Source organism: Canis lupus, chromosome 18, assembly GCF_048164855.1.
Source record: "Canis lupus baileyi chromosome 18, mCanLup2.hap1, whole genome shotgun sequence".
In the NCBI taxonomy this organism is placed as follows: domain Eukaryota; kingdom Metazoa; phylum Chordata; class Mammalia; order Carnivora; family Canidae; genus Canis; species Canis lupus.
Window position 1 is genome coordinate 16,830,808 of NC_132855.1, and position 23,892 is coordinate 16,854,699.

A 23,892-nucleotide genomic window follows, 5' to 3' on the forward strand; every position below is an offset into this window, starting at 1 on the left:
AAAATATCTTGTGTTACACATCACTTATAAAGCCCTTTGCCATATATTATCTCATTTAATTCTCAAACCATTAAGAAAGCCAAATAGGAATTATTATTTTCATTTTCAAGATAAAGAAACAGAGAGCTTCTGGGAATTGCTCAGTGTCGCACAGCTGGGGTTGGAAGCCAAGGCCTTTGTCTATACAATGGCTAGTCTACTCTCCACATGCCCAGAAATCAGAAATGGGTTGGGCTTTCCCAGACTGGCCATTAAGTTTATTGCATATATCCTACAGCCACAGCTGCAGGACGCACCATGCTTATCAGCAAATCTGATAGCATAAGACTCCATCTGTGTTTTTCTAGCGAGAATCATTTGGTAAAAATTACTGCCGGTGGTGATATAATCCTATTATATACATTAATTGCTTCCAGCTTCTTAAAGAATTTATGGTGGCCTGTTGCACCACTTATGCCTAAAACAAGAGCCTGGCCACATCTTATTCGCTTCCCCCCCCCCCCCCCCCCCCATGTTTGAGGCCATCAGAAGTGAAAGGGGAGCCCTGGGATCAAAGAGGCAAGAAGTCATTAGGAATATCAAGTGTGGGTCTTCCCTAGGAGCTCTAAACCCAAATGTGAAGACTGGCCAGGAAAGTCAGCAGGTGACATACTCCAGGTGGGGCAGAGGGTGAACTGGAGAATGTGTGCTCCTTCTAAAAGGACACCTACTGCCCAGCATCAGCTGATAGTTGTCATGCTTCCAATCAAACCCAAGGTTGTCAGATCTTGAGGTGTTTTTCTAAGAGAATCTGGAAATCTAGAATCTTACACAAATTCTTCTGATTGAATTGTTACATATTAATGGCTGATTCAGACATTTTTAAGCCTATGTGGGTCAAAACCAAACCAAACAAATCAATCAATCCTGTGATTCTCTTTTGCAACCTCTTCTCATTATATTTGTAAGTAAATAATTTTTAGAAGAAATGCACCAGGATATAAAGATCTGGTTAGAAGCGTTTTTATTACCAGCAGTGTCCTACATCTTTCCCATGTTTGTGAGAAAGACAGCCTCCTGGAGCCAGGGCGTATACAGAGCTTTAAAATTACCATTTTCAGGCAAGATCTGTTTGAATATCCACCTTTCTTTTTTTGAACAACAATTTTTGCCTTTTCCCATGTCCATGATCTGGTGATAAGGCCCTCCTGCAAAGGCTTCCCATGGCATCCACAGATAGCAGGCTGGGGTAGGTGCTACATAGAGGTTCTTGCTCAGTAGCAAACTCTGCATCTTTCCTTCCCATCCAAGAAAGCATATGAGGGTCTAAGTAAGTGAGAATGCTAAAAATATAGGAGTGGCCTTCCACTGGCCTTAATTTTTTAAGAAGTAAATTCATCTCAAACAATATCCTACCTATCATTAATAATGGTTCACTTGTGACACAGCTCACAGATTTCAGGACAACATGGTTAAGAGATGTTTTAAAAAATGAAAACAAATAGGATATAATTGTAAGTGTCTCAGTAGACCAGCACTCCTTATCTCTGGTATTTTCAGCCAAGGCATGGTTGGTTGGGTTGACTCCTCCAGTTCATTCACCTTTATGGTATCAGTAACAAGGGCCTTAGAAATGTCACCAGAGACACATGCTCTTGAGGAAAGATAAAGAGATAAAAGACCATGTTCTCCAAAGCAATCAGTGAGTCTGTACCCAAACATTCTCACCTCCTTAAATGGCAACAGGGAGTCCCCACTTGAACTGCTATTTGGATGATGTGAAGTCAAGTCCTGCCCACCAGCATAAACCAAGAAAAATAGCACTTCCATGCTGTTCTTGTTCTTTGCTCCATAGATTGATCCAGAAGATGCAGAAGCTGTGCACTAGAGCTTTCCCTGTTACCTCCTAATTTAGAAGGATCTGTTTCCTTTCCACTGCTTTAGAAAATGACAACTCAAGAGGCGGGAATAGAAACCAGATTCAAGAAAGAGGAAAGAGACAAGGAGGTGACTGGCAATCTGATATAGTATGCCTCTTGGGGGAAAGGTGTCTGGATCTCAAAGGCAGACTATCACAAAATGAGAGCAGAAGCAAGTCTATTTTTTTTCTAGGTCACCACAGGGAACCAATCTAACCTATTTACAGGTGGTCTCAGGGGAACTCTCTTTAAATAGCTATCTTGTCACCATCCTTTTCGTCATCTTCCATGATCACCTTGGGTCCTTCATCCCTGAGCAGTGTCACACCTGCAAAACAAAGCACCAATCTGCAATTAAGTGCCTCTAATTAAAATATTAGACAACCTTTCTGCGTAGACACAGCACACAGGAGCATGGCAACCCAGAAACCCTTTAGCATCTGCAGAGCCAAGAGTTAAAGGTGCCAACTGAGTGAGGGAGTGGAATGCCTTTGGCCCGCCCAGAGGAGCTAGGACTCAATGAGGCAGCATTCTGGTGACCAGAAGCCCCTCAACCTAGGAGTCAGAGGCAACTTTTACCTCTGGTTTATAGTCTGCGTTTAAGCTTACAGCACAGGAGGATGAAAACAAACAGGTTTGGGAGTCCACTTGTTGTGGACCTCTTATTCTGCTACTCCCTCAGTCTGTGTTGGGCCATTTAACACTTTCACACCTGAATTTTCCTGGATATAAAATGAGCATGCTGGTTTTGTGCCAATTGAAGGAGAAGCGCAGACAGTGTTGAGTGCAGCATCACCCTGTGAGCACCAAGTCCCTTCCCGTTCCTTTCACATTAGCTAGTTCAGTTCTTTGAAAAGAAGGGTCACTCATATGTGGAATATAAGAAAATAGTGAAAGGGACCATAAGGGAAGGGGGAAAACTGAGTGGGGAAAAATTAGAGAGGGAGACAAACCATGAGAGACTCCTAACTCTGGAAAACAAACAGAAGGGGAGGTGGGTGGGGGATGAGGTGACTGGGTGACGGGCCCTAAGAAGGGCACACAATGAGATGAGCACTGGGTATTATACTATATGTTGGCAAATTGAATTTAAATACAATGAAATAAAAAAATTAAAAAATTAAGAAAAGAATGGGTCAGTAGCATGAAACCAAAATTAAATACATTTTACTAACATCTGGGGGAAATATCGAGCTGAGGCTCTGAACATGCCATTCCTGAATGTCAGTACTGGTAGGTGATAAAGTTTAAAATGTTCAAAGGAAAAGGAGAAATTTAAGAAAGTGCTGTGAGTTTTAATAAAGTTCTGTGGTGGCAATTTAAAAAAGTTGTTTTTTATTTTGAGATGATTCTTTTTCTTCTTTGAGGGGTTAAAATATCCTTTCTTTTCTGAAATTTTAGGAGCATCAAGTGTTTTTTTTTTTTTTTTTTTTTAGCATCCTTACTACACAGAATTCAAAGTTGCTATTCCTATGTTGGGCTCCAATATATTTTGCTTTTTAAAAGCTTGCTGGTTGTTGAACTTTAGAAGACTGAGCACAATATTCTGGACTGATCAGCCCAGTTAAGACCATCCAAGGAGGTCTGGGTGGTTCTGCTCATCCTGTCAATTGTAAAGTAGGGTCATTATAATAAAAAGATAAAGGAAGCTATGGTTCAAGGCCAGTCCTCTATGATTTCTGTCCATCCACTTCAGCCAACCACCACTGCCTTGCATCGCCCCCACCGTCTCATAATTAGAGACCTTTCAGTTCATTAAGCATTTCATAAAGATCTAAACATGAGGGTAGAAAGCTGTGCACCACAAGAGGCCTTTCTACAACACTGGACTCCATTCAACAGCAGCAAATTAATGAAAACTATGTGTTGATCTTAATGACTATTCATTTGATTCAGTTCCTAGTTTGTTCATATGGGTTGTTTTTTTTTTTTTTTTAACCAATTAGCAGATATTTATTGGAGGAGAAAAACAATTTCAAGAGTCTGGTTGAAACTGAGAATTTTGCATAAATCACTTATGAAACACAGTGGGAGATATTTTCTCTTCTACCAGCTGCAAAGAGGTTTGGATTTTCATTTGGAAAGAAGGTTAGCATGGGAAGAAAACAGAGAGTTAACTATGCTAAGTCCCCAAACTTACTATCCTAATTCTCTTTGATATCTTTTCACATTAAGCCAAATTTGAGTTGATTCAAAGTAGGCAAGAGCATTTAAATTCCCAGATCCCAGTCAACTTTCTGATTATTTGGGGTATCCTTGAAACCTAGTCAGATGAGCATCTGGGTCAAAAAAAAAAAAAAAAAAAAAGTCCTGGGATTTCAGGGAAGGGAGGATCCTGTTTAGCCATCAAGGTCAACCCTTCCCAAAGTAGGCTAGGCTTTCCACAGGGACGTCGGAGATCTTTAAGTAGAAAGTGAACTAATATTTATATTAGTAGAATTAAGCATTATTTTTAGCATCTTACAATGAAGAATACATATGGTAGCTCATGAAAATCCTGATTTCATGGCTGTGACTGTGCAGGGTGAAGCTGAAATCAGTAGCATGTATGTCATCACTGTATTTTTACTCTTGATAGTTCAAATCATCAACTTTGTTCCTTTGAAGATGAGTGAGGTTTGATAAACATGGGTAGTTTAACCCAGTCTTGATCCTCTGTTCTCCTGGGGGAAACAGAGACGTGTCATTGAAGGAATGAGGTCTAGAGCCAGAAAGTTTTGCCTTAACTTGGTGGCCATTTAACTTTGAGCAAGTCACTTAACCTGTCTGAGCTTCAGTTTATTCATCTGCGAAACTGGAGGAAAAAGAAATCCTATCTCCCTCAGGGAGTGATGCTGCCGGGTAGATTTAGACCAATATTCATTTATGCTTCAAGCACACTTTTACATGAACCTCCATTAAAGTACATATCACATTGTAGGAATCATTGGGTAATATATCCATCTCCCCTACCAAACCTTCAGGTTCTTAAAGGGTATTCTATGATCTATCAAAGGGTATGGGGTACAGTAGGGATTTAGAAAATGTCAGTTTCTACCTTTCTACTCTCTGTGTAGGAGTTCATGGAACTTGGCTGTTCGTTAGAACCAGGTATGTTTTTAAGGCCAAAGCTGTCAGTCCCAAGTCTCTAAGGGTCAACCAATTAAACTTGCAGCAAGCTGTTTTAGGCCATGATCCCATTCAGAGCTGGTCACCTGCATTAAAGATGTATGCCTCTGATCTAAGGGAGCTGAGGCTAAGACACCACCTGTCTTGGTAAGCCACATGAGAGAGAACACTCTTCCCAGCAGAATAGAAGCGGTGTCACTTTCAAAGGACATAACAGTCCCCTTTCTACAAGTACATTATTGAGCTTTGATTTCCAAATATTCATAGCTTATGGGCCAATTATCCAACAGGCTTTGCTTCAGTGCTTCTGGCCTCATTATTCTTTACTTTCTTTGGCTCCCTTTGCCACAGACCTTAACTAAAGACTTCTTTTTCTTTTAAGCAAGTCTAGGCTACTCAGATCTCACTAATCACAACCCAGTACACCCTGCCATGTAGTCACCAAGATGGGGGGCCCTGGAAAATGTGGGCCAAGTTGGGAACAAACCTTGGGTTGGCAAGGAAGCCAGAGATGACTCCTCACTGAGGAGTTGTCTGGCAGTTGGAACTTGTCAAATAAGCTCATTAACCTAGGGGAATGAAGGTAGTTAGCAAGAGATTTAGAAGAGAGAGATAATCCTCGTCCAGTCTTCAGTTGCCAAGGGCTAATGAGAGGAGATGTCTCCAGAGTGCATTTGTCTGTGAGTTCCTCTCAACACCCTTATTAGAACCAATATGAGTCTCTCTGAACATCTGCCGAAGGCTCTATCCTTATCAGCTTAACTAGCATTTCTATTACTGCCAAATCTTTAGATACTAAAAGGCTCTTCAAAAATAAAGTGCTCCAGCTAATATGCTAATAAAAACTAGACTCATAGAACAACATCTATAATTGCAAATATAACACAGAGATTTGCTGATTCAAAGAATTCCATAATGTGATTAGAGTCCACGGATATACAGCCTCTCTCTCCAGCTCTGTGTACTTCACCTTGTTTGAGAAACATTTTTTTCATTCAACTGGGAAGCTGCTCTCTGAAGATATAGATATTATGATGCAGGCAGCATCCGTTGCCAGATAAATAGAGCTCAACATTTTAGGAAGTACCCTGAATCAGTAGATTTATATGGAGAGGCAAAACATTGCGGCTAGGAAGATTCTCACCTTTAGAAATGGTTTAATTCATCTCAAGGAATATAAGGTTGGGAGAATGGAGGGGAACTAACATTTATTGAAGACTTTCAAAAATCCAGGATCTGTGCTAAGTGCTTTATGTGCTTTATTTAATTATGTTAACAATCCTGGGAGACAGATTTTTCGGTCTTCCTTTCAGAGATGGATGAAATGAAGGAGGCTCTTTTGTTTGTGCTAGTTGCCCAGGGTCACAAAGCTAGAATGAGCAAAACCAGAGATTAAATTTAGACCTTTCTGACTCCAAAGTCCATCTTTAATGCTGTGTGCTACGGTGACTCTCTGTCCATACATATTTTTGTTTTAGTCTTCCCCTAGGAAGGACTTCCCCTTCCCCTAGTCTTCCCCTAGGAGGACTTCAATAAAAACAAATACAAGAATGGGTAAGAAACAGGGTCTCCTAATGAAGAACTTGGAACTGCAGAATTGTGATTGCCAAATAGAATATCAAATCCATAGATATTAATTGAGCATTGCTATATAGAAGGGACTGGACTAGATGTCAAGGTTAATATCAGCAACATAGAGCAACCGCAGACCAGTTCTCATGAATTCATCAAATGTAAGTCAATGTAAAGAACAGCTGTAGCTGTTCTTAGAAACAAAAGCCGTAAAAGACTACGCTGGAAGAGATGACAAAGTTTGGTATTGGCCTGCCCATGTCTACTACAGAGTTAGTTCGGAATAGAAAAGGATCATTTTGGACCTAGAGGAGTCTTTTAGCAGAGACTTTGAGCTGACTGTCTTGAAAGGTGACTGGAAGCAGGACAGAGGCAGAGCTTGGGGGAAAAGCGTGATGGGTTGGAGGATCAGTGCAGTAGGGATGCTTGTAGCTCGCAAACAGCATGTTTGAGGCAGTTCAGATCCTGCCAGTTGGTCCTCGATCTATTTCTCCAGAGAAGTCCCTCCTTATGCTCCAGTCCTCCTTGCTTGGCTCTGCCCCACAGAAATCAGTAGCCCTTGTCTGCTGCACCTGACTGCCTATTCATGATGTCTTCTTCTGAGCCTTCTTTCCATTTTTTTCTTTATTAAATAAAACAATGGGGAAACATAGTTCTATAATGACAAAATCTCATCTCCTCCCAAAGTGTCCCTTCTGGATTACCCTAGTGCTGCAAGTCCCAACTATACCACAGTACGGTAAAAAGTTGTCCACAGGTGAGACAGCCCTGGATTCAAGCCTCAGCTCTATGACATCATGGGGTTTAATCTTGAACATAATTTGGTCCATTTATCTGTCCATCTAATCATCCCGTTATCAATCCATCAAGCAGCCAAGCAGCTATCCATCCATCAATGCCATCCACAGAAGACTTTAAGTGACTTACATTCTTTCAGTGTCTTTATCTATATAGGGAATTAATAGCTACTTTCTTGTGCTATTCAGCTGATTTTAAAAAATCTGTGAGACATACCAAACTCAGTGCCTAATATTTAGTAGGCTCTCCATAAACATTAGTACATTTTCTTCCCTGCCACTCCTCTCCAAATATCTATATAAAAGACACACATACACCCCCCCCCCCACACACACCCACACACATACTCAGTCTTATTATAGTCTAATAATGACCATATACTTCTTATTCCCTAATATCCACATGAAATTCTCAGGAATAAGACTATGTTCACATACTGGCTGCTGTAAAGCCTTGTGCACAGACTTCAGCAAGATTTTTGGGTTTGATTTGACACATGTTAAGATAGCTCTCATTAAGATGATACTTTCAGGATCAAAAAATATAAAATCTTGCCATTTGCAATTGTGGGTGGAACTAGAAGGTATTATGCTAAGCGAAATAAGTCAGAGAAAGACAATTATCATATGATCTCACTCATGTGGAATTTAAGAAACAAAATAGAAAATCATAGGAGAAGACAGGGAAAAATAAAACAAGATGAAATCAGACAGGGAGATAAACCATAAGAGACTCTTAATCATAAGAAATGAATTGAGGGTTGCTGGAGGGGAGGTGGTGGAGGATATGGGGTAACTAGGTGATGGATATTAAGTAGAGCATGTGATGTAATGAGCACTGGGTGTTATGTAAGATTGATGAATTACTGACCTCTACCTCTGAAACTAATAATACATTATATGTTAATTAATTGAATTTAAATTTAAAAATAAACATTTTTATTATGGGAATTTTCAAAATAGACAGAAGTACATAATTAATAATTATTAACATTTTATCAGTTTTGTTTTACCTAGTTGTCTTTATTTTTCATTTTGTAAAGCAAATTCCCTATAACACGTCTGTATGTATCTCTAACACTAAAAGCTTTTTAAAACCATAACTAAACTGTCATTATCATACCTAACAAAATTAACCATAAATACTCAATTACATCTGAAAAAAAAAGGTGATATTTTCAGAGATCATGTCTATAGTTTGTTACTAAAGTTAGCTCTCACTATTTCCGCATCTCCCTTTCTCTCCCTCTCCCTCTCTCTCTTGTTTTGAAGACTTGGTCAGTATATCCAGCCAGGTGTCTTGGGAGAATCAGCCATCAGTAGTAGGGTGCATGATCCATAGAAGGCTGGGGAAGAGGGTATTCCAGCTCTTTTCAAGGACCCACTGACATTTCTATTTCATTGGCTCAGTGAATCTGACCAGTTCTGCTGAAGCATGAGTAATGCTTTGAACCTCCCCAGCTCCAAGTCAGCCCTGGGGGAGCTGCCAGTGAAGGTAAGCCTGAAAGGCAGCATAAATGCTGCTCCCCCCACAGAGCGCTTCTGTGTGACACAGATTGCTGGGCCAGGACAGAGGCCATGCCCGTGGCACCTCCAGATGGTAAGGCTCTTGACCTGTTCCCATCACCCCCTGCAAATACCTTGCACCAGCTCTTTTACCTGCTGCAAAGGGGGACACGTGCAGGGCAGGTGTGTCTTTTCTCCTTGGTTTTTTCTGGTCCAGGTCAGAGTTATGAAGAGCTGGACTCATTTTGCCCTTTGGGTGTATCTCTTGAATGTCATAGCTTTTAATTAAATGTTCTGAAAGCACACCTGCATGGTTAGGGGAACAGAGGGAGAAACAGGGTCAAATACATACATCCTATACATAAGGTCTATGCATTCATGTTTGCACACATACCTAGTGATGGTAATCAATATATCTTTCAGACTTATTTTAAGAAAAGCTTTTTTATATTAGGAATTAGTATTTATTGAAGTGACACAAAGGGTTTTGCAGGCCTGATTTTATTTTAGCCTTACAAAGCCCCGAGGAATTTAATATTACGACCACCATCACACATCTGAGGAAAGTGAGGCAAAGAAATGTGCCCACGGTAACACAGCTCGCAGGGGTCAGAGCCAGGAAGCGAGCCCAGGTCTGTCCACCTCTGGGGTCCATCCTCCTTAGGGCAATGGATCATTTGCTGCTCTGCAAGCCACATGCTACGGTCTTCGGTGACTTGCCACCTTCTCACCTCTCTCCCATGTGAAATTTCTCTCCAACGTTTAGCAACTCTCTGCAAACAATCTCCTCAATCCAACTGTCCACGATTCACTGCCCAGGCTGAGCTCCCAGGGTCCTTCTGTAAGGACCTCATTACAGCCTTCCTGCTCACTGCATATTTCAGCCATTTACATGCTTCCATTATTTCTTATAAAACTGAAAGCTCGGGATCCCTGGGTGGCGCAGTGGTTTGGCGCCTGCCTTTGGCCCAGGGCGCGATCCTGGAGACCTGGGATCGAATCCCACATCGGGCTCCCGGTGCGTGGAGCCTGCTTCTCCCTCCGCCTGTGTCTCTGCCTCTCTCTCTCTCTCTCTCTCTGTGTGACTATCATAAATAAATAAAAATTTAAAAAAATATATCCCTGATAATTAAAATAAATAAATAAATAAATAAAACTGAAAGCTCTTTCCCAGAAAGCTCAGTGTTCTCTTTGTTTTGTATCCCTCCAAGTGGGCTGTGAGTGGAGAGGACACTAAATAAATGGCCCAAAGGGAAGGAGAAAAGGAAATAAGAACAGATCAAACATTGGGGAAATGAGAGAGTCCCACATCACACACAAAGTTGTTATAGGGACACATTAGCTGTTCCCTAAACCATTTTGCTTTTCTGCTGGACACACAGCTGGGCTACCCTTTTCAGCCTCCCTTGCTGTCAGGTGAGGTTTGTGATGGAAGGAAGTGATATGTGTCACTTCCGGGCCTGCCAGTCTTCCATTCTGTTCTTCCCGCCATCCCCCGCCCCGCCCCTGTGCCCCTCATCCCCATGCCTGCTGGATGCTGATGCTCATGGTGACTTTGAAATCCAGGTGCTGGTGATGTCCAGATTGCCATCAGCCAGAGTCCCTGTAATTACTGTTTGGAGAAGAACCTGCCTCCTCAACTCACACTAGTGATGACTGAAAAAAACCTTGTGTTGTGCCACTAACAATTTGGAATTCATTTGTTATAGCAGCTGACCTTATTGTAACGAAGACAGATGAAGGACTAGTACCCGTGATTTAAAAACACCCACATATTTAAGGAAAAAGTTGTAAGACCAATGTGATCTAGTGGCAATGGTTCCCCTTTACAGACATGCAAACTGACCTCGTTGCCCTTTACCTGGTATAAAAGGTGGGATGTGCAGTGCTGGTGTATCTTTCCTCCTCGGTTTTTTTTGCTCTGACTCAACATTCAGGGCCACCTGTACATTTTTCCCCTTTCTTGGCTTCTTATTGAGATCACAGTCTTTAATGAGCTGGTCTGAAAGGTCATCTGATTTTGATAGGATGCAAAGAAAAAAAAAGATAACATGAGTAAAGGAACTGGTTGGTTTTCAATTACTTGCAGAAGCCATTTGGTCTGAAAAAAGAAAAATATTTATATATTTTGGCTTAGTCTACAGAGGACTTTAGTAGTCTTGCACAAATACATATAATAAAACAGAAAACTAGAATAGTCTGTAAAATTTCAAATAAAGAAAGCTCAAATGGACGGATAATCAAAATGAAGAACTTTAAAATATAGTTAGGCAAGGCACAGAGTGGGTTTGAGTTAAATTTTTTTTTTAAGATTTTATTTATTTATTCATGAGAGACACAGAGAGAGAGCAAGAGAGGCAGAGGCACAGGCAGAGGGAGAAGCAGGCCCCATGCAGGGAGCCCGACGTGGGACTCGACCCCGGGGCCCCAGGATCATGCCCCGGGGCCGAAGGCAGGCGCCAAACCTGCTGAGCTACTCAGGGATCCCTTGAGTTAAATTTCTGATAGAACAGATTCTCTGTGCTAAACGCTCTTTCTTAATTTCCTTTGATCAAGGTTTCGTCTCTTGAAGACTCCATGGGCCAGTAGGGAACCCAGAATGCTCTTCAGTCTTGTAGTAACAAATTCTTCACCCTCCTTCATGTCTGGGGCCCGCTGGGTCATGCTGACCATGCACATTTGCCTTCAGTAGTGGTGTCTTCATTCACTTCCCCACTGCCGTTGCAATTCTCCTATTTGCTCATCCTCACTCCAGATCCTCTTGTCTTCTTACTCAGCTCTTTACCTTTCTCAGTCCCTGGAGCTTGTAAAGCTGGAATTCTACATCATGTCCATCAGATGTCAGTGTGAGTGATGAAACCAATCTGATCATTTCTCGCCCACGAAAGTATTTTCTCTGTTCCATCTGACTCCTTGATGCTTTTGCTGCTGATGTGCTTCCCTGAGCTTCTCTATGGTTGTTCTAGACAATGACATTTGCTTGTTCTATAATGGCTTGTCTCCTGCTTTTGACAGAGCCTTCTTGGAGATTATTATATTCTTTTGATATTTTTATTCTTAATAGCCTCTACCTCCAATAAATGCATATTGAATGGATTTAAGTGGAGTAGACTGATCTGAGTTCAGTTGATGACATTATCACTTGTTAGTTCTGAAAACTTGGGCCTTAATTTCAAGAAACTTAATATTGCTTCAACTTTTAAAGTGGAGACAATATTAAATCAGTGTGTGTGTGTGTGTCTGTGTGTATGACAGAGAGAGAGAGGACTAAATTTGTTAATGTTGGCAAAGCAGTTGTTTCAGTTGATGTATTTCAGATCCTCAAAAGAATGTTCACTCTGGTCATTGCTCAGCCCCTAACCTCTTATAAGGTTCAAAGAAAAGCCCACCTTCCTGCCCCATCTCATAAGTCTTTCCCAGTCCTTGGTGTCCTTTCTTATTTTCAAGATATCCACAGGATTTTTGCTCATGTAACACCTTTTTATTCATATGTCTTTCTGCCTTCTTTGATGGCAGATATCTTGTGTTTTATCTCCTTACAGAAATTAATAAATATCTGTTGAATGTATGCTTAAATGAATAAACTCAAACATGTTATAGGTAAGGAAATAGTCTGTTAGGGTTCAAAGAAGCTACAAAAAAATGGAGTTATCTATCTTCTCTGGAAACTCACTAAGGCCTGGCTACAGTCTGGTACTTCTACAACTGTGAATGGATTTTCAGAAATTCAGAAATTAAATGGATCTTTTCAGCCATTTTTCCTTCCTTCCTTCCTTCCTTCCTTCCTTCCTTCCTTCCTTCCTTCCTTCCTTCCTTCCTTCCTTCCCTCCTTCTTCTCTCTCTCTCTTTTTCTTTTTTTAGATTTATTTATTTTAGAGAGAGAGAGTGCACAAGTGATGAGGAGCAGAGGGAGAGAATCTTCAAGCAGACTCCCTACTGAGTGAGGAGTCTGATGTGGGGCTCCATCGCAGGACTCCAAGGATCATAACCTGAGCTGAAATTAAGAGTCAGGTGCTTAACCAACTGAGGCACCCGGGTGTCCCTCTCTCTGTTTCTTTTTTATAAAAATATCTGGGTCAGTGTCTTTAAAACATGGAGGTTTAAATGTGCCAAACATGTTCACTTCAGTTTTGTGGGTCTAGCTATATCCTGTGTCACTCAAAATGTATTTATTCAACAAACATTGATGAAGCTCCTCCTCGATGCCAGGCCTTAAACGAGATTCTAGGACTAAAAAGACAAATGAATGGTTCTTCCTTTCAAGTTGCTAGGGTCTATTGAGCTTTATATCTGGACGGTCCTTTGTTTTATATACTCAGTATGCATGAGAAACCTACCATTAGAAATACTTAGCAACCATACATTATTATGCCTGCATCCTCCAAAGATCACAATACACAATCAGAAAATCAAATAGCATCATTTCCTTCAGCCATATGTAATAGAAATACATATTTCCTTTCAGCTAAAGGATTTGAATAATTCAACCCAATCATTTCCATTTAATAAGCATCTATTGAGATCATACTATATGTAAGGTACTTAATCATATGCTTTTAAGTGTACAGATACAAAAAAAGAGGTGAGGGGAAATCCCTTGAATATTGCTTATATACTAGATGATTTCATATCCTTCTAGTGTGTGGGAATGACAAACACTTTCTCTGGTTCATCAATGCTTGTGTTTTCCAGTTGTCAAATATTCATAGCACACCCTAAATATATTATCTTGTTTAGTTCTCACACTAAGCCCACAAGGAAGTATACTATTATCCCCAATTTGCAGATGAGGAAAATGAGATTTAGAAGGCAAGATGAAAGGCTAAAAGTCACATTACTGGCAGGTTATGGCATCAGGAGTAAGCCCAGGCTCTTGGGACTACGTTTCATTTTTACTATTATTATTTTTCACTTAAAAATTTTTTTATTTAAATTCAAGTTAGTTAACGTATACTGTATTATTAGTTTCAGGGCTAGAATTTAGTGATTCATTGGTTGCATAGAACACCCAGTGCTTATCACATCACATACCCTTCTTTTTTTAAAAAAAAAAAAAAAAGATTTTATTTATTTATTCGAGAGAGAGAGGCAGAGAGAGAAGCAGAGAGAGAAGCAGGCTCCACACAGGGAGCCTGACATGGGATTTGATCCTGGGTCTTCCGGATCAGGCCCCGGGCCAAAGGTGGCACTAAACCGCTGAGCCACCCGGGCTGCCCTCACACGGCCTTTTTAATATTCATCATCCAGTTACCCCATCCCCCTATGTTTTTCAACGCTTGACTGAAAATGAAATTTTAAAAATTTGTTGCCACGCATCACAGTTAATTTCCCCCTATATCATACTTACCACAGACATTTGTTGAATGAATGAATATCACTCAGACTGGGTGCTGCCCAGCTGTGGGATCTCTGGAAGTATAGGTTGGGTAGGGACCAGTCATGGGTCACCATTTCACCCTAAAATCCAACTCAGTGCACAGTACAGAGAGCAAGACATTTGCTTCAATTTTGACTTTTACTTTAATTGCACTTTTTCCCACTTTTGGAGAAATCTTGAACATAAACTATCTTGATGGCAAATGGGGAGAGAGGAGAGGAGGGGGGGAGTCATAACCAAGCAAGACATAAACAAAGGCTATGAATATGCAAAAGGCCCATCCATCAAAAGTCTGAGTGTCTCATTTTTAGAAATGGGTAGAGGCAGAAATGTTTCTGGTATTTTCATTACAAAGGTTATGCAAAAAGTCAGTTCTGGAAAGGAAACAGATTGACAATAAAGCAGAAAAAGGCTATTTAAAATTCTGTCTTGATAGGCAAAGAGAGATATTTGAAATATTTTATTGGCACTGCACATGGGGTTTAAGTGTGCCGGCAAATACTGGAAACAAGCTCTGCTGACACATTCCATTTATTGCCTCAAAAATGCTCTGCCTGGGACTCTGTCAGACCCCCCAAAAAAGGACAATGCCTTTTCTCTCTTTTTTTAACCTTAATGAACCTCTCTCCAGTGCTTCAGCTAATATTTACAGGGCAGACCCTGCAAAGCCATGCTATTTGCCTGTCCATCTGGTGTTGGCTGTCACCAGAAGGCACAAACGATCAGGTTTCTGGGAGTCTCCCTCTGACTTGCCTGCAAACCGAATGGCAAGAGAATGACAGAGACATCTCCTTTCTGACTTCCACTACTGACATTCACCCTGGAGCATTTACCTAAGGGGTCACAATGAGGGTCTAGCTTGTCCAGTCTGTCTTCTGAGAGCTCCAATGGCTGCATTTGCTCAGTGGACATCATCGAAGGAGGTATTTCTTCCCCAGCACTACAGGAATATAGGAACAGGACCATTAGTATGTCTTCTGTTCATTTGTTCACGTTTTAAATAAGCATATTTATTGAGCACTTACTATTGCATTCCCAATTTAATCCTATTTTTCAAATCTGCCTCTTGTACTTACCTACTAGGAACTCTAACTTAAGATTAAGTTAAAATAAATGAAACACACACATACACACAGATTTATTGGTAATCACCATGCATCAAATATTCAATATTTATCCTCTTTCAGAAACGCCGTGGGAGTTTCAGAATGAATACTTGTCAATTCTGAATTAGATATGAGTTAGCTGAGAATTAAAAAAAAATGTTGATTACATCTTGTCTATATTGTCTGTTGAGTTCTGTGAAATAGGATTATTATGCCCACTTTGCAGATGAAGGAACCGAGGATCAGAAAATACAATTAATTAATGTAGTCACACAATTATTAAATAGCCAAGATCCAAGTTATTAAATAGCCTGGATCCAAATCCAGTTCTGAAGACTCATTAGACACCCAAGACTCTCCAACAGTGATTCCTTTGAATCCAAATTGAACCAAGCTTCTGGCTCTCTATTGCATGTAACATACAAGTGTATACATTACATGCTATAAAATAGCTATAAAATATAGGATATAGTATACAAATATATAAAATAACTACAAGATATAGCATGTAATATATAAATGTATAATATAAAATAACTCTAATGAGCTTTCCTCTCTATCCATATTCTAGGTTGTAGAGATGTTGGTAGGAAAAACTCTAGCTCTTGAAATGGATCCCTATTATTTTCTCCCTAGAGACTTCTGACATTAGAGCAAATCTGTTTCCCCTTCTCTCATTTTTCCTAAACCACAAATCCATTGAACTTCTCAGAGCTATTAGTTGTAGTCATTGTCCAGGAGGAGTGGAAATCCAGAATGGACATGTGTCAGGTCTGAATGAGAAACGCATTAGTTGAGATTTATAGAATCCAATTCTGTATCTTTTAGTTTATTACTCATGTCCTATCATTATAAGAATGCTTAGAGAGGAATAAGATTAAAATGACCCAAACTGATCCTCTTTTCTTGAGATTCCTGGATTACTGGCATGTGGATGAACACAAAGGTGAATTGCGTTAACATTTCAGGCTCGTAGACTTAGTTGTCTTCTGAAGAATAAGCCAGTTTTCTCCGGGTAGGCTGGAGGGCCTCTCCCACTACGAGCTGGATGACTGCATAGCAAATGGAGCTATTAACAGATTACTTGAGCCCGGCTTTTAGTGTCACCCAGCAGACTGATTATACTGAGTGACTTTAGCAGAAATCAATTCTGACCATTGTTTTAGTTTTTGTATTGAGACTGCCAACTCCCCAGGACCATAAGGAAGTATGCTGTTCACCTGGGTGGCTAACCTCGGCCTGCTTGAGTGGAGAAGAAAGCTTTGGGACTCCCAGTCGGGATGACTGGGCTCAGCACGGAGGTCTAGAGGCAAAGTTACAGCCTCAAGTAGGGCCTGAGCACCTACTTAACCGATCTTCCACCTTTTTGGGTAGAAAGTCGTGGGCTCTGTCATTGACTTGATGCTGTAAATCACTCCATGGAGGACCTAGTCAAGAAATACTCATTCTCCAGAAGGAGAACTGAAGCTCAAAGAGATTGAAGTGATACTATTAGTTGCACATGTGGAGTCAGTGTGATCTTTTGAACCCAGGCCTGCTTTAGGTCCTACCTGGCAATGGGCCCCCTCTCCTTTCCTCCAACAGCAGTAAGCTGTTCTTTGTACTTGGGTCATATGGGCTGCTCCTGTGCTCAATCGCGGGTTATTTAATTTGAATCTAAGTTTTCGGGTTCCAATGGATCTAGATAAAATCTCAGCTCTCTAACTAAAAAGCTGTATGACTTTGATGAAGTAGCTACAGCGTCATGGTGGAGTGAGGTAATTGGAGCCCAAGTATGATATAATCATATTTGCCCTTTCTGCCTACAAGCTATAGCTGTTATGATAGAATGAGCAAAGGCTAGCATCTTTGTGGTGCACCCACAGATGGACACCCAGGAATGTAGGTCCCTGTCTGTCCCCCTATCCCATTCTTACCTTCCCTTTTCTTATCTGTAACATAGAGATAATAGTATGTACCTGACAGTTACCATAAAGGTTAAACAGAACAGCTCCCTTCTTCGCACGTTGCAGGTACTGAGTACATGGCAGTCATTGTTCTGTAACATTAGTGTTACCATAGCATGTGACTTAGCGAATGAAGACCTGCTTGTATAACCAAAAAGTACCAAAAAAAAAAAAATCAAATCTTTCATTTTCATCCAGATGCTGGGCCACAGGAGGGCCAGGCTTCATCTGAACAAAACGGCTTTCAGAGTCCTGGACTTGAGAGAGGGAAGCCTGCCCTTGGCAAGTGAATTGTGCAAGTGTGGAAGTCCCTGGACAAGGCGAGGAGACGTGCTTATTTCCCAAGATAGCCCCTTAGTGTCCACGGGGGGGGGGGGAACAACACTATTTTCAACCAGTGTGACTGCAAGAATGCTGGTGATGGACTGGCAAGCCTCCGTTGGCTACAGGGCTGAGAGATGGTTTGCAGATTTGGGACTTTTATAGCACAAAAATACCCTGTGCTGGCGGGGTCACGTTTTGCCCAGGGGATTAAAAGATACTTATATCGTAGATGATGTCACTAAGGTCTCCTGGGCAGAAAAGCTGCACACAAAGAAAGGAACAAATACTCTAGGAGAGAGAGGTCTGGTTTAGCATCACCTTATTAGTAACTGTCTTCTTACTTGCGTGTTGAATGTTAGTATAAGATAATTGGGTCTCCCTATCCCCTCCACATTCCTCTCTCTCCTCAGTAAGAAGAGGTGCTCTTTAAGAGTGAGCCACTGTAAGACACCAGCCAGTCTAATTCTTGAGCTAAGAAGTGGAATATTTCCACCTATGATTCCTGACCTTATCCATGCTTTCTTTTCCTTAATTCAGCCTCCCCACCCCAAGCCCAGGCCAGGGGACCCTGCCCTCCCTCGTCTTGCTGCCCTGGAAGTTTTCATCATCTCCCAGAACAACTTGCTGTAATTTGGGAACTTCTGAAGCTCGAGCTCTTTCTTTCGTACCCAAAGACCTGGTCCCTTGGGTCTTCAGATTCCACCCAGGAGGCTGGGGACTGTCAAGGTGCCTTGTGGGTATTACATAAACTGTTCTCTCCTGCAAAGGTTTGCGACCCTTTAACATTCGTTCTCGTGCTGTTTCCTGGGTGTTCAGTGTAGTCTCTGAATTTTAACACTCACACAGTGATGGTTTGGATGGTATCGGGCTGCCTACCCTCACCTGAGAAGCCCGGAGCCACAGGAGCTGTGGAAATCGGGACATTTGTGACACCCTTCAGAGGGAAGCAGGAATCACCACAATCGCACGCACTACTTCCATAGCAAAAATCTGAACGCTTGCACCAAATGATGTGATTAAAGACCACACCAAGATTCATCTCCTCTCAGCTCAGGTCTTGCTACCGAACAAATTTATGTTGAACTTAACCACAACAACAAACTTCTGGTTTTCAGAATTTTTTCAGATTTCTCCATTAGAGAGTAAAGGCTGGTGGATCTGTACTAACTTTCTCAATGTTTGAGAGCGTGAGGGTGGCTTGGTGTAGCACGTACAAGAAGGAAACCAACGACGTGGTTTCAGGGGTCTGAGGTTTTCAGGAGCCTGATACTAAACTCTAGCAATTTCCTCTTGCTAATTTTTACTTTTCACAAGGGACAAGTCTTTTTTCCCCCCACAGAGAGACACTTGCAAATGCAAATACCACTGAGGGAGGAGATCTATTAACTGACATCACACAGTACACAAGGTCAGCTGTGCATTTAATGATAAGAGTCACTTTCTCTTTTGAGAACAGGAACTGGGAGATCAGGGGCCTGGGAAGGACCTCCACCACTTTGTGGAAGGACAGACCGGCCAAGGCAGGCTGCTGAAGCCGAAGGGGGAGCCGCCTCCAGGAGCGCAGCGCCAGCTCCTCCTTTAGGGCAGTTATACCAGTTCCTCAGCTAAATAACATTGGTCAGTTCAGTCTGAGGTCAGAAGTGGGTCTGGCCACTTTGTCCTTTCTCTTAATACCCAGTAGGATTCTTGGTTGGATGTTAGAATATGAAGTTTAACTCAAGGTCACTGACTGCAAGCATTTGGTGCAATATGGGGTGGAAGAAGCAAATGTTTGGTTACTTGCACCACTCCCTAGCTGAGCGAACTTGGGAAAGTGGTACGTCTTCCTGGAAACTTAGTTTCCACATCTGTAAAATGGGCTGATGGTGGCTCTTCTCCAGGATTGAAAGTATTCACAATACAGCGTGTGTAAAGCTTCCAACCCAGATTGCTGCGCATGCTGGCACTTGAAGAAGTGTAGGTTGCTTTGTTTGTTTTCGCTGCCCTCCCCTTGGGTTTACAACATGTATATCTCAACTGAACCACTGGAACCAGGTCCTTGCCCCATCTCTGGCTTCCTCTGAAGCTAATAATGAGATTAGAGCAATCCAAGTTACAAGCCAAGGGCAGGACACCCCTTTCCAAGTCTGGGGAACATGGTGTTACTGACTCTCAGGAGTGAGCTGACACTTCGCCTAGTCATGATGAAATTCTAAAAAACTCTAAAGAATTTCCCCAAAGTAATCATCTCTGGATTTACTTGATGGAATAAAAAATGAGAAGGTTATGTCCACAGCTCAATGTGGCGTCTGATTATGTAAAATTCATATCCTTTGTCACATCTCTTTCTAACTAGAGGATTTAATTCAGGTCAAAAAGTACTACGGTGTAAAATCAAGTTTGTTCATTAAAAGACTAAATTTGCAGTATTCCTCGAGGAGTGACTCTTACTTGAAGTAGGGCATGGAAAGGTTTCTTTGGTAAGCCCACTCTCCCCAGCCTTAGAAGATAAGCCTCCCACACTGTGCGGATATGCGGATACACCACCGTTCTCGAAATTTAGTAACCTAATTTTTGAGAGCTGTGATTTTCACGAAATCCGGGACTCTACTTCTCTTAGAAAACATGTCTTGAAGGTGATGACTTTTCCTGCTCCCCACCTAGCCCCAGTTTAGCCTGGCTCCACAAAACACACCCCTGCCCCGGCACCCCCTCCCCTCCCCTTGCTTCACCAGCAGCAGACCTCTTTGTCCCAGCAACCATAGAGAAGCTGTGACTTATTGGAAATTTGCTTTTCTTGCCACAAAAGTTTTTGGAGTAAAAATCTGAAGCACTTACCAATCAGTGCAGGTGCCGGGATAAGGCGAGAGATGGGGAGGGCAAGCCTCCTCCCTGAAGCTGGGCCGGCTTCTCTGCAGCAGTGGCTGCAGCCCGGCTCCAGCTCCTCTTATCAAGGGACCAGCTGCCTCTGTTGCCATGGGGATGCTCCGTTTCACAGGCGCCAGGGCAAGGGGGATGGAGAGGGAAGGAGGACTGATCTAGCTGCTGCTCCCGACTGCAATAATTGTCTATTTTGAAAACACAATACAGAATTGTGCTTTGAGTACCTCGTGTGCAAGGCTGAAGAGATCAGACAAGCCAGCTAGACCCTTCAATCTCTGAAACAACCCTATGGAGTAGGGTTTTTTTTTTTTGTTGTTGTTGTTGTTGTTGTTTGGCCTGACTGCAAATAGGGAAGGTGAGGCACAGATTACGTGACTTGCCCAAAAGACACCACAGTTAATTTTAACCCTCAAATCTACTTGAGATTAAATTCAAGACACTTTCACTCACCACCTGGGCCTCTCAGAGTGGTATCAGGGTGAGAAGAATAGCAATCACTGGCATTTACTTAAGGCTTCCCATGTGCGAGGCACCCTTCTTTACACCTACTGACTCATTTCATCTTCGTAACACTCTTGCCAGAGAAGAGGCCATCATCATCATCCGCATTTCACTGATGGGGGGCCGACTTGATAAATCATCTGCATAAGACCTCACTGTTAGAAAGTGGTAAGGCTAGAGTTTGAACTGGGCAATCGGAGGTAGAGGCCATGCTCCTAACCAATTGGCAGTACGGCTGACCAAAAAGAGCATTTTGGAGAGAACAGCCCAGAGAGAAGAAAGCAGCCATCACCATCTAGGTTGGGGTGTGGAGGCCAGGAAAAAGTTGTTGCTTCAGAGGAATGAAATCAAATGTTTTAATATGAGGAATTCACTCCAGGATGCTGAAGCAAGGCTGTGAGTGTGCTGTGCTGTCATACGGAGAGGCAGGCTCTGTGTTTGGGGCAAGTTCACTGGAGGAAATGTCCTATGCTGATCAGAGGAGCAGTTTAGAATCAGTGATCTGGGCATGAAGAGCTGGAAGGTTAGTGTAGGGGATGAAGTAGGGATCAGCCGGAGGGGCTTAAGTCCCCTGAGGGCAGCCAGAAGATCAGGGGCCAGTGATACCCAACAGCTAGTACTCACAGAAGAGGTATGAGTGGAATCCAGGCATGTGGGTTCCTCACCTTCCAAAGGCTGCATGCAGGGCAGATCTTGAGAAGTCCCTCACTGGCTTCAACACCTGTTAGTCACCAGTATTGAGTGGTTCATTCCCCCTTTCCATTTTCCAGCATCCCAGAAATAGGGCTGGGATGGTATTAAACTCATCCTGAGGTTGACTCCCAGGATTAGAATTTATTCAGAGGCCAAAGTCACAAATTGGCAGGGAGCAGGCTTCCTTGTTGGATCCAGTTTGTCTTGGTCCTTAGTGGAACATCCTTGTAAGAGATGAAAGCATTACCAAAAAGTAATGCTCCTGGCTAGAAAGGGGGGCTCTGGATGCTAAGAGAAAGTCCCTAGAAGCAGCTCTCTGTTCCCAACCATCTGCTTTATCTTCTTATCAACAGCCTTTTTGGCCAGTGGGTTAGCAGCATCTTTATTTCCAAACTTGAGTAGAAAAAATACACTTTATTTCCTAAACTCTTCACTTCTTTTTTAATATTAAACATTTTTTGAGATAATTTAGATTCACACACAGTTATAAGAAACAATACAGAGAAGCCTCCTGTACCCTTTAAGCAATTTCTTCCAACGGTACCATTTTGTAAAACTGGAGGACAGTATCTCAACTGGTATATTGGTATTGATACAGTCAAGATATAGGACAGTCCCATCACCACAAGAATTACTCATGTTGCTCTGCCTCCCATCCCATTCCTTATTCTCTTAGCTCCCACCCACTCCTTAACCCCTGCAACCTCTAACCCGTTCTCCATTTCTATATTGTTATTTCTAAAATGTTATATACATGGAATCATACAGTACAATTTTTTTTGGATTTGACTTCTCCGCCCGCCCCCCCGCCCCCCTGCCCCAGCCCAGCATTATTCCCGGTGATTCATCCAAGTTGTTCCTTTTTAATTGCTGCCTAATATTCCATGGTATGTACCAACATGTAAGCATTCACCTGTTGTAGGGCATCTGCATTGTTTCTAGTGTTTGGCTATTACAAATAAAGTTGTTAAAAAATTCATGTATAGACTTTTATATTAATGTGAATATTCATTTCTCTGGGATAAATGTCCAGGAGTGCAATTGGTGGCTAGTATGGCAGTTGCATGTTTAATTTTATAAGAAATTGCCAAACTGTTTTCCAGTGGCTCCACTGGAAATATAAATATAAAGTGGCTCCACCATTTTATATTTCCACCAGCCATTTATGAGTGATCCAGTTTCTCTGCCTACTTGCCAGTATTCAGTGTTATTATAATTGTTTAAAGTCATTCTTCTAGGCATATAGTGCTATCTCATGGTGGTTTTAACTTGTATTCCCCTGCAGACTGATGATGTTAAACCTCTTTTTGTGAGTTTATTTACCATCTTTATGTTTCTTTGGTGAAATGTCTCTTCATGTCTTTTGCTCATTTTCTAACTGGATTGTTTGTTTGTTTTTTTACTGTTGAGTTTTAAGAATTTCTTATGTATTCTAGATACTAGTCCTTTATAAGAAATATAGCTTTGCAAATGCTTTCTCCCAGTTTATGGTCTGTCTTTTCAAACTCCTAACAGAGTCTTTCACAGAGCAAAAGTGTTAAATTTATATTACGTCTCATTTACCAATACATTTATCAATAAATTTTAAAACATATATAGTTGAGAATATTTCTGAAGCTCTTCAGAAAAGCTGAAGTGTTAGGAATTTTAAAACACTCTTTTGTCACTTAATTTCCCCAACTCAAAGGGAATATTTCAAAGAAAGAAGAGAGTATGAATTGCTTACTTCCTTTTTGGATGGACATGTGTACTTATCCCAAGTTCAGGGTGTTGTGGTGGTGGTGTTTTTTTCCCAGGGCTTTCTACAAACACTTTAATTGATTATGCCCAACCCCCTTCCTCCTTTTAAGGCAGATGTAAACAGCAACTGAGATGGCAGATGGTAATGTAAATCTATACCTCAGAGAGCTCTAAATAACAGCTACATATGTGCAGTGTTGAAGTCATAGACCCCTTGGCCTACAAAGCTCCGAGTGTAAAGTGCAAGGAGCCATTGTGTCCATGACATGATTTGTAGGTCCAAGAGCCCCTGATGTGTGGCTCAATTGGCTTCTGGCTTCATTCCTGATGGATGGCTAATGGTAACTAGCTTTAAATGAATATATTTTCATTTTAATCACAAATATTCAATCTTTACGAATGAGAATGATCACAGTGATGAACATTTCCAGACAATTTATTTTAGTCAATAGCCTATCAAGT

At 41.6% G+C, this 23,892-nt stretch overlaps 1 protein-coding gene across 4 annotated transcripts in view; it reads right to left on the reverse strand.

Annotated features, from left to right (window-relative positions):
- Positions 1-986: 986 nt before the first annotated feature.
- PPP1R17 (protein phosphatase 1 regulatory subunit 17) overlaps positions 987-23,892 on the reverse strand; it is a 43,638-nt gene continuing 20,732 nt past the window's right edge. Inside the window, exons 1-5 of one of the 4 annotated variants that reach the window (XM_072783575.1) lie at positions 20,452-20,634; positions 15,092-15,198; positions 10,743-10,895; positions 9,035-9,187; positions 987-2,226 (exon numbers count right to left, since the gene is read on the reverse strand). In XM_072783575.1, the coding sequence (XP_072639676.1) occupies positions 2,147-2,226; positions 9,035-9,187; positions 10,743-10,895; positions 15,092-15,198; positions 20,452-20,591 (633 nt within the window). In that variant the 5' untranslated portion in view covers positions 20,592-20,634 and the 3' untranslated portion in view covers positions 987-2,146. Of the gene's footprint in view, positions 2,227-9,034; positions 9,188-10,742; positions 10,896-15,091; positions 15,199-20,451; positions 20,656-23,892 lie in introns of those variants that run through there. The other 3 variants (XM_072783574.1, XM_072783577.1, XM_072783576.1) reach the window with 3 other exon arrangements.